Genomic DNA, 10,983 nt, shown 5'->3' with positions numbered 1-10,983 from the left:
TTCTCTCTGAAAGAAGCTACTGCGTCTTTACACCTTAGGGTTTTGTAACCAAATACTTCTTGATCTTCATTGTTGATGAAGTGAAGAACTTTGCAGCCAACATTCTTCTTCCTTAAGTTGGTGAGTGAGTCATGTATTGGGATTCGTGCAAAGGAGTTAGTCACGTATTGGGATCCGTGCAACATCAAAGGGTGGCGTTCATATATTGAAGAGTTTAGAGGTTCTGAAGCGGTAGAAGATTTCTGTTGTGAGTTCATCTAAGGGTTTATAGAGTCTAGGGACAAAAGTTTTGTACTAGATCTGAAACTTCTCTTTACTATAGTGGATTGCTTTTCGGGAAGGTTTCCCCCTAGGTTTTTTTACTGTGAAACTGGTTGGTTTCATTGGTTTTCCTGGGTCATCATATCTTGTCTTCTTTAATTTTTCCGCTGCATGATTTTGACATGATATTGATGTTTGTTTATTTTAACAAGTTTTATTCATAATAAATCTAATTAACAACTTGAGTTTAAAACTTGTTAATTCTATCAACCGGGGTCTAAATTTCCCAACAAAAGTCTTTAAGTCCATTTTAATAAAGGCCCATTTACAAAAATCACTCTCTTTCCTCTCATGAACTTTGTCCCTTGTTTCATTTGGGATTTTTTCCATTTACAATAAGCTCTCATCTTACTCTTGTGGGTTTTCATTAGAATGCGCTTAAAGATTTTCAACCCTTTGTCAAATATGGGCTTCCAACGTATCCATCACCATTGGGCTCTTTTTTTTTATTCATTATCATCATTTTTTTGTTCTTGAAGTAGCCCTCTAGCTAGGATATATTGTAGCCTTCCTTTCAAAGCCCATGAATTTCTCATCATTTTGGGCCTTGGTATACAATAAGGAGGCCCAAGATTAGGGAATTTCATATTAGTTTTGTAGAATGTTGGATGCTAAGTCCATAGTATGTTTGTTACCTGAAGCCCAAGGCTTTCCTTTTCAAAAGGCCTTTGGGCTTATGATAACAACTAGGCTATGATCTTATGAACCTTTTAAGTTAAGATATACCTTTGAACCTTGGGACAAGCCTCTTACATGTGAGAATCACTTTTCCTTTATACCAATATCTTAGGGTATGCCATAACTTTTGGGTCATCCTCAAGTTTTTACATCTTTTATTTGTCTTTTAGAATTAGGTGCACACAAGATATATGAATATATAAAATGGTACCCTCTTATTGATAGGATCTATGATCTCTCTAAGTGTGGGTAGACTCCCTAGAGCTAAAAGGACAAATCAGTAGGTCACTCACAACTAGGTGGGCCATGATTTCAACCGAGGGCCTAAATGGACTTTTGTGGATTGGTGGTAAACCATTAACGTACTCAAAGCCCATCATAGACAATGGCACAAATTGTGAATTGGTGGGATGAACTCTAAAAGACTTTGGCCCAAATAGAGCGTACTCATCTTCCCACTCATCACCAACCAGAGTAAAAGGGACGAAAGAACCAAGTGAAGTGTGTGCAAACAAGTATTGAACAAGCCTTTATTAAGATCAAGAAATAGAACACATTGGAATCAAACTCTCTATCCCTAGTGGAGTCGCCATTATAGGCGCAGTAGGTTTTCTCCTAAAAATAAAAGGGAGTACACCTCAGCCAAGTGGACAGGGGCGGAAAAAGGATGGAGTCGCTACCTAGATTAGGTCTAGGAACCATAAATATAGCGCCTTTACATGAAATGATTGATCTTACTACCAGAGTATGAGTTTAGAGTTTAGGTACGGCTTGGGAAGGTGTTAGGCACCTAAGACCACCTGACCTGTGGGTCAGCTTCTACTCATTGTGCCTTACATCTTAATCTCATTAAAGGCATGTCCAATATTGCATACTAAACTCACACATACACTAGCATATATCTAAGCATACAACATGGCATCGATCATCTCAAAACCCTAACATGCATCTTGTCCTATCCCACACCCTAACATCACATCACATATAGCATTGAAACCCTAACATACATCTAATCATGCATACATATCAAATCATATCCAAGGCAGCAAACAAACAAGATATCACAAGGGTAAAAACATAAGCATGTTATGATCAAACAATCATGTTATCATATCCAAAGCAAAGCATTTGCAAATATACATTCATGTTTATCAAAATAAGATCAAGATCATATCTTAAACAAATGCATGTCCATGTGAGTGCATGTCTTACCTTGTTGCATCACAATACCTATACATCAATGTATGTTCATATCATATGCGTGTCCATGGCAAACAAAGGAAATATTAAAGAGAAACCCTAGTTTAGCATGTGGAAAACAAATAGAGAAACGAAGACCTAAGAAACATAAAATAAGATAAAACAAAAGCATATCGTACAAAGTAAATAAAGAAACAAAGCAAAAAGGTTGAATTAGGGTTTCTGGGCTTGAATATGCATGTGCATACATAGGGCTTGTATACATAACCCTGCTGTATACATACGCATACTTTAAGTATGTGTACGCATCCACACCTCAAAACCCTAGCCCAGAAACAGTAACACACAAAAAAGTGCAGAACTAAATCTAACAACCTAACATGCTTTATAACAGAAAGCTATTAAACCCTAAGTTAAACAAACATATTAAAACATAGACCAAACTAGAAAAACAAGGAAAACAGGAAGATTAAAGCAAGAAAAGAAAGAAAAGGCAAGAAGGCTATACCTCAAAAATCAAAGCTCCTAAGCTTGATTTTGATTATTCCCCTAAGTCAATCTATTCACAATCAAATACAAAAATGATTAGTAATCTTAAACTCGAAGATCAAGGCCAGAAAAGGTCCTAATCAGAAAATATAGACTTAAGTATGTTTTGTGAAAAACTCTTTCTTTGGTTTACTATTTCTAGTGAATTTTGTGTTTTCCCTTAGGATTTTTTGTTTGTTTTGAAAAGGTACCATATATGGCTTTTTATATTTGAAAAATGGGGGTTTGGAACGGCTCCCAAACGATGTGGGCTTCATTCCAAACCTTAGCTTTAATGCAGAAAAACTTTCCTTTCATAATTTCTAAAACCCTAGCATGCGTACGCATGCCCGTGTATGTGTACACATACATGAAGCATGTGTACGTAGGTCTAGAGCATGCATACGCATACACATGTCTACGTACCCTAGGGTTTCCGTATCCTTTGTTTTCCAAAAATAGTTTTATTTAGCTCATAAAAGAGTTATATTTTCCTTAAAAATCTTCCTCAAGTCAATTTCAATCTAATCGAGCCCTAAACCAACCTTGGGCTATAGAATTTTACCATCATTGGGGAACGGGGCCCGAGTTGTAAGGGGTACAAAATGTGGTGTTTCCAAACGTCAATATATTTTATTGATGCTACGTTTAATATATGATGTTTTTGATGTGAATGGATAATGTATGAGAAGGAGTGTGTAAGAATCAAATTTGGTCCTGCTTGCTCTTTCTTCCCCTGCCACACCTATTCCTCCGCAAATTGTTGGCATAAATCTTATCATAGTTTGACTGTTTGTCCATTTCTTTTGAGAAACAAATTGAGTAAATACCTCCAGGATCTTGTTTACGGCTGGTCCACATTGTACTCCATGCCGACATGACCTACATACATGTTTCTTATATTGTGGTGCTTGTGACTAGAGCATTAAAGCACAAAGAAACAAGGTAAATAATGAAAGTGATTAACATTCCTAGCTTTTCTTTTTTGACTGTTACAAAGAAATTAACTTTCTTCCTCAATGGTTTAATAAGTGGTGGTCGTATTTTAGAGCTGAATTGGAAATGTTACCCTCTTTCTATGCACAATAATTTAAATATTTGAAAAAAATTATCCAATTCCTCCACACTTTTTCAATTTTCCAAAAGACGTAAAAGCATTTTTAGTCCCTATATTTTGGCTTTTTTTCTATTTTGGTCCATACATTTTAATTTTACCACTTTTAGTACCTAAACCAATTAACGCATGTTATTTTCATCATTTCCGTCAGTCAACCGATGGAAATATCTGAGGTGGCTGACAGAAGAATTAAAATATTATAAAAAATTCCACATTAGCATTTTTTTTTTTTAATAATTTATCAATTTTAACTAAATAAAAAAAGAAAAAACAGAATTAAAAACAATAAAATACATAAATTTAGATCTAATTCATTTTGAACAAGAACTCATAAGAACAAGATCACAGATTTAAACATCATCACAAGAACATAAGAGCACAAACCTAGAACCAAACACAAACTCAAATTTAAAAACACAAAGAACACAATAACAAACAAAAAAGAAGGAATTCAAAATCCCAAAATGACAGAATTCCTGGAACTAAAATCCCAAGACGAATTCCGAATGCCATGGAACATGATCCCAGGCATGAAGCAAGAATCCTCAAACTACGTCGTCCCAGTCTCTGCCATCTACTCTCCAATCATACCTCTTCTGAACATCACCCTCCTCCCTTACTTCCCTCTCCGTTGCTGCATATGTCGCTCCGTTCTCAACCCCTTCACCATTGTCGACTTCGTCGCCAAGATCTGGATCTGCCCATTTTGCTTTCAGCGCAACCACTTCCCTCCCAACTACGCCTCCATCTCCGACTACAACCTCCCTGCCGAGCTCTTCCCTCATTACACCACCATCAAATACTCCCAAGACAACCAAATCCACCAGTCACCGCCGCAACTATCGCTTGTTTTCTTGTTCGTGATCGATTCCTGTCTCATTGAGGAAGAGATGGGGTTTCTGAAGTCTCTGATCTAAGAGCATCTTGAACGGCGCTTAATCCACAAAAATGAGATATGGAGGTTAAAGGGAAAAACAAAGGGTAAACGTTAGGTATATGTGTTTATGTGCTTAGTGTTGTGAGGCTTTATGAGCATGTAACATGTGTAATAAAACGCACACCTAGATCGAGTTGGTTAGGTTTGATGGTTGCGCCAGATTAATGGGGGTGGAGATCGTGGTGGCTAGATCAGATCAGTGGTGTTAGTTCAGTTTTTTTGGGTCACACAGTGGTGGGTAGATCTAGGTTTTCTGGGTCTAGTACGTCCATTGTGGGTTTAAAGAGAGGCTAAGATGTTTTGCTTTGTGTTGGTATGGTTAAGCTGGGTTTGTGTTGGTATGGTTGAGAGATTGAGCTGGTTTTGTTCAATTTTGTGGGTATTTTGTTAATGATTGTATTGATTTAATTTTCATATTTAAATCTATTTTTTCTTTTGGATAATTTGGTTTGTGTATATATATGGATTGATTTTTTTTTTGGTACAATATTCTTTTATGATTTTTCTGTGTTTGATTTCGGGGTTTGTATGATTTTTTTGGGTTTGTGCTCTTATGTGTTCTTGATGATTTATGGGTTTGTATGATTTTGAATTCCTTCTTTTTTGTTTGTTATTGTGTTCTTTGTGTTTTTAAATTTGAGTTTGTGTTTGGTTTTAGGTTTGTGCTCTTATGTTCTTATGATAATGTTTAAATCTGTAATCATGTTCTTTTGTGTTTTTTATCAAAATGAATTAAATCTAAATTTATGTATTTTATTTTTTTAATTCTGTTTTTTTTTATTTAGTTAAAATTGATAAATTATTAAAAAAAAATTAGATGATGATGTGGTATTTTTTATAAAATTTTAATTCCTCCGTCAGCCACCTCAGATATTTCCGTCAGTTGACTGACGGAAATGACGAAAATAACACGTGTTAATTAGTTTAGAGACTAAAAGTTGTAAAATTAAAATGTAGGGACCAAAATGAAAAAAAAAAAAAAAAAATCCAAAATATGGAGACTAAATTTGCACTTACGCCTTTTCCAAAACTATTAGTCTATTATGTCCACTACGAATTCCATTGATGACGGGATGGGATTATGATTTCTCACAACAGTCACAAACGAAATATGTTGTTAGAAAAAACAATTAGATGGTGGCCAAGATATAAAGGTGACAATGTTAAAGCTAAAATAAAAGAAGAATTAGTTTCCAAAAACCAGTTTCTCCTCCAAAAGAGTCAAGATCAGTCTGAATTTTTAGTAGTTTAGTCCAAAAAAGAATATTACAAATATTTATTAGAAGCGTCATCACAAGTATTAGATGGTGAAGAAGAATTTGTAAACTCTATTGTTCCTTAGCCTTATTTTCAAGATTCTCGAGATATGTATGAAGACTATCGGGACTAGCAGTTCCTTTGAATTATTTTCAAACAATGCATAGATATCATATCAATTTAGTCATTTCCGTATAGCGTAAGGTTACCAGTTTATTTACAGAATCAGAATGACTTTGTATAAGTTCCACAATAATTCTGCATTAAGTTTATGAACTATTTTTAGAAACATTTTATTGAGAAAATGATAGAACAATAAATATTGTTGACATTTTTTTTTATATTTCCCATAAAAATAGTGTCAAAACTTTCCTATTATATATGGTTTATTAACAATTGTCCTAATGACATCTGTTAACATGACCCTTAGCAAAATTATCAGTCTCGTGAAGCACAAGAATCAACCTTATATCTTCATATCAAAATTATTAAAGATTTCCACTATTTGATATTAGTTCTCTAGCTAAATAATCAAAATTATTCAAGCTTTTCACTGTTTAATCTCAGCTTTCCCGAAGTATTAATCCCTTTTTTTTCTTTCTTTTTTCCTTTCTTTTTTCTTTTTTATAGGGAGAAGTATTATTGAAGAATTTATAGTCTACAATATTTTTGGACGTATTAGAAAATTATTTCTAACAGTTACTGTACAGTCACTATTCATGCAGAGAAATAAAAAATTATTTCTGACATTTAGGATTGTTCGGTACATGCGCTTAAAAACTAAAAACATGTATAAAAATACGTGTGGGTGAAAAAGTATGTAAAAATTACATTTAATATTGTTTAAAAACTGAAAACATATATTTGAGTAGGTGTACCAAATGGGGCATTTCTCAGTCTACTATCCTCCTTATCAATCTCTAAAAATCCTTCCTTGTATCAGAAAAAATTGTCCTTATAACATTTTCAAGAATTTAAATGAGAATCAGTGTTCAAAGTTTTCTAGAATCAAGTAAGTTTTAAAGCTTTCATAATAGATTTTTGTTCAAGTTTTATATCGTCCTATTGCAGATCTCTTTCACAATATTCGTCAATATTTCCCTCTTCAGCCACTCACTTTGTCTTAGCCTAGAATGTCTTAAAAGTTAAAACTACCTTTGTACTGGTCAAAGATTTGTAGGCTATAGTATTATTGATAATGTTTAACTATCATAAATAATACTAGAAAAAAGAATCCTGGGCACTTGAAGAGTAAGAGTAAGACTAAGGTGCTCTCGTGCTTTTGAGACGTAGATGCAGTGTTTAGTCTTGTAGCCACTTGCAAGAGGTTGTGTGCCCCCCCCCCCCCCCCCCGCCTGGGTGTCGGCGTGTCGTGGTCCTTTCACCCTGAAAGGAGTCCCCCTTTTCTCAGACATAGTGTTTTTTCAACTAGCGGACAAAGATGGCAGAGGAACTCGAAAGATTATGGACTAAACTGTCTTTTACAGAGGAAGAAGACGAAGGTATCGAGTTGGACTCCAGTTGTACTAAGGCGGCAAGGGAGATAGGAAAGAACTGTGTGATAATGAAGATACTAGCCCACAAAAGTATTAGCATTGATGCTCTCAGGAAGAACATGAGAATGCTCTGGAAGCCAAACAAGGGAGTTCAGATTTCTGAAGTTGGTGAGGATCTATTCCTTGTAGAATTTGGCGACGACAGGGACAAGAAAAAGGTTCTGGATATGTGTCCATGGAGCTTCGAAAAACAGTCGGTTCTTTTCCAAGAGTTCGACGAAAAACTCACCCCGAAAGAGATTGATATCAGGTGGGCACCCTTTTGGATCCAAATATTCAATCTCCCCCTGAACTGCAGAACGAAGGAAATAGGACATGCTATCGGGGCCAAGCTAGGGGAGGTTTTGGAGATTGACGTCCCGGACTCTGGTGTCCAATGGGGAACGTGTTTGAGGGTGAGGGTGCGTTTAGATGTAAACAAGAGATTGGTTAGAGGAAAGAAGATTTCTGTGGAAGGTGGAGAAGGGAGGTGGGTCAACTTCAAGTACGAGAGACTCCCCAACTTCTGCTACCGATGTGGACTTCTGAACCACGCTCTAAAAGACTGCCCAGAAAATGACGTAGAAAACTATAAAACGGAAGACGAGGAGTTTCAGTATGGTGCATGGATGAGAGGTGATATCATTAGAAGGCCTTGGCAAGATCTTAACAAATCGGGCCGCGGAAGAGGAGCAACCACAGCGATAGACCGATGGGACACCGGACTTGAACCGGAGAAGAGGAAGGCAACACTCGGTCCAAACGTGCCCTCTGAAGGGGTTGGTGGGGCACATGTCTCGAGTCAGCCAGGCATGGAGGTGAACCCGCTGACACGGCAAAATGAAAAGGCTGGTGAAGCAGAGAAGGGGTCAGATGATCTACACCAAAATGGAAAGGTCAACGGGTTAGTTGAAAAGCAAGTGAAAAAGAGTATGGGTTCAGAAAGGGAGGCCTCGGTCCAATCCAAAGACCAGGCAGAAGTGACAGAGGTTATGCCTTGGGAAAAAAGTCCAGATTTTGAGGAAACCCTGAAGAAAATTGACGAGGAACTTGGCTTCAAACCTGCGGCCAAAGATGCAGGTCATATACTGACGAACAAGAGCGAATCTCCTACTTCTAATTTGGTGCGGGACCTTAAAGCTTCCACGGATATTACACACGCGGTAAGTCCCAAAGAAAAGGCCCATTTACGCGAGCCCATAACCCACGTGGTAAAACGCAAGGAAAAAACCCACTTAATTGAGCCCATTATTCTATCTGTTTCCACGGATAGCACTCAGGTGGAGTCAAAGTGTAAGGTGCTTGTGTCCAAGCCCAAGGAATAAGGCACGTGGGTTAGATATACAAGAGAAAAGAAAGTTACAAACCAGAACACAGCGGCGCACTTAGAAGCTGCTAGAAGAGACCCAATTCACACCAGAGACCCACGACCAACCAAACGACAGAATACATCTTAAGATGAGATTCTCTACCAAATCCCAGCGGCGGTGGTTGATGTCCAGCCACGCCGGAAGCCATGAACGGCATCAGCTGGAACTGTCGTGGCCTGGGGAGGTCACGCGCAGTCCTGGAGCTCACCGAAATGGTGAAGAAACACTCCCCATGGTTCGTGTTCCTTATGGAGACCAGAGCAAAAGATAAGTTTCTCAAAAACCTTTGTCGCAAATTAGATTTGAAAAATCTCTTCATTGTTCCTCGTAACAACACAGGAGGGGGTTTAGCGTTGTTCTGGAAAAAGGGTATCAAACTGAAAGTCCAGAGCTCTTCTCCTTCTCATATAGATGCTGTAGTCAACCCAGGAGTGGATGACGCCTGGCGTGTTACCGGTTTCTACGGAAATCCGGTAACAGCCAACCGGGAACACTCTTGGGCACTACTCAAGCATCTCTGTCTCCAAATGAATCTTCCTTGGCTGTGTGTAGGTGACTTCAACGAAATAGCGAAGGCAGGGGAAAAAATGGGTGGAGCTCCGCGGCGCGAGCGCCAAATGAGGGAGTTCAGAGGTGCTTTAGATTTCTGTGGGTTTAGAGATTTGGGCTTTGTGGGCTCGCCTTTTACATGGTGTAACAACCAATTTGACGGCGTGGTTACATGGATCAGATTGGACAGAGGTGTGGCTTCTTCATCTTGGTCCCAAAAATTCCCCTCTGTACGGGTCCACCATATTTCGGGCTCTCTTTCTGACCACTGTCCTCTATGGATTTGCTCTGATAATGAGAACGTGCGCTTCTACAAGCGAGACCGGCCTTTCCGTTTTGAAGTTATATGGATGAAGGATGACCGATGTGAAAGGGTGATCAAGGCCGCGTGGGAGGATCCACACTTAGACAACCCCATGAATAGTCTAGCTACGAAAATTGAGGCTTGTAGTACAAAAATTAAAAAAGTGGAGTAGACTATCCTTTGGCCATGTCCGAAGTTTATTAGAGAAAAAGAGGAAATTGCTTGCTCAAGCCGAAGCCTCATCAATGAGAGGTCAAAATCATGAGCAAGTGAGGATTCTCAAGGGGGAAGTGTATGAATTAATGGTCCAAGAGGATTCCATGTGGCACCAAAGGTCAAGGGTGGATTGGCTTAAAGCGGGTGACCTCAACACTAGCTATTTTCATAGCCGTGCAAGCCAAAGAAACCGCAGGAACTTCATTTCCAAGCTGACTTGTGAGATGGCTCTGTCATTGAGGAGGAGCATTTGATTGGGAGGGAGTTGGTCTCCTATTTCAGTAATCTTTTCACTTCTGCAGCACCTTCTAACTTCGAGTGCATCCTTCAAGGGATTCAAAGAAAAGTTACTCCAAGTATGAACCTGGAACTAACCAAGGAGTACACGGCGCTTGAGGTGGAGGTTGCTTTAAGACAAATGAAGCCCATCTCTGCACCCGGACCCGATGGTATGCCCCCTATCTTCTTTAAAAATTATTGGAGTTCTGTTGGTCATGATGTTATTTCTGCCACCCTATCTGCCCTAAACTCAGGATCCATCCCACCAAACATCAACCAAACCTTTATCAGCCTCATTCCAAAAACTAAATCTCCAGAAACAGCCAAAGACTTCTAGCCCATAAGCCTTTGTAATGTCACTTATAAGCTCATCTCCAAAACCATAGCCAATCGCCTCAAGAAATGCCTACCAAAATTAGTATCTGAATCCCAAGGTGCTTTCCTATCCAACCGCCTTATTACAGACAACATATTGGTTGCCTTTGAAACCCTTCACCACCTAAAAAACAAAAGGATAGGTAAAAAAGGCTCTATGGCCTTAAAACTCGACATGAGTAAGGCCTATGACCGAGTGGAGTGGATTTTTCTGGAAAAAATGATGGAGAAGTTAGGATTTGATAGAAAATGGATTAATCTGATTAATTCCTGTATCAGTACTGTTTCCTTCTCTGTTTTATTGAATGGGGCTCCCC

The 10,983-nt window shown here is 38.4% G+C and overlaps 1 protein-coding gene across 1 annotated transcript; it reads left to right on the top strand.

Moving 5' to 3' along the window:
* Positions 1-9,089: 9,089 nt before the first annotated feature.
* On the top strand, positions 9,090-10,628 carry LOC112015300 (uncharacterized). The gene is made up of 2 exons (XM_024047689.2): positions 9,090-9,939; positions 10,315-10,628. Exons 1-2 carry the CDS (start codon positions 9,090-9,092, stop codon positions 10,626-10,628), a joined length of 1,164 nt encoding a protein of 387 aa, XP_023903457.2.
* The last annotated feature ends 355 nt before the right edge of the window (positions 10,629-10,983 follow it).

The sequence above is a fragment of the Quercus suber genome, unplaced genomic scaffold (genome assembly GCF_002906115.3).
Source record: "Quercus suber isolate HL8 unplaced genomic scaffold, Cork oak 2.0 scaffold_391, whole genome shotgun sequence".
Taxonomy (NCBI): domain Eukaryota; kingdom Viridiplantae; phylum Streptophyta; class Magnoliopsida; order Fagales; family Fagaceae; genus Quercus; species Quercus suber.
The sequence above is the reverse complement of the archived record's forward strand: the minus strand, read 5'-3'. Positions and strand labels throughout refer to the sequence as shown.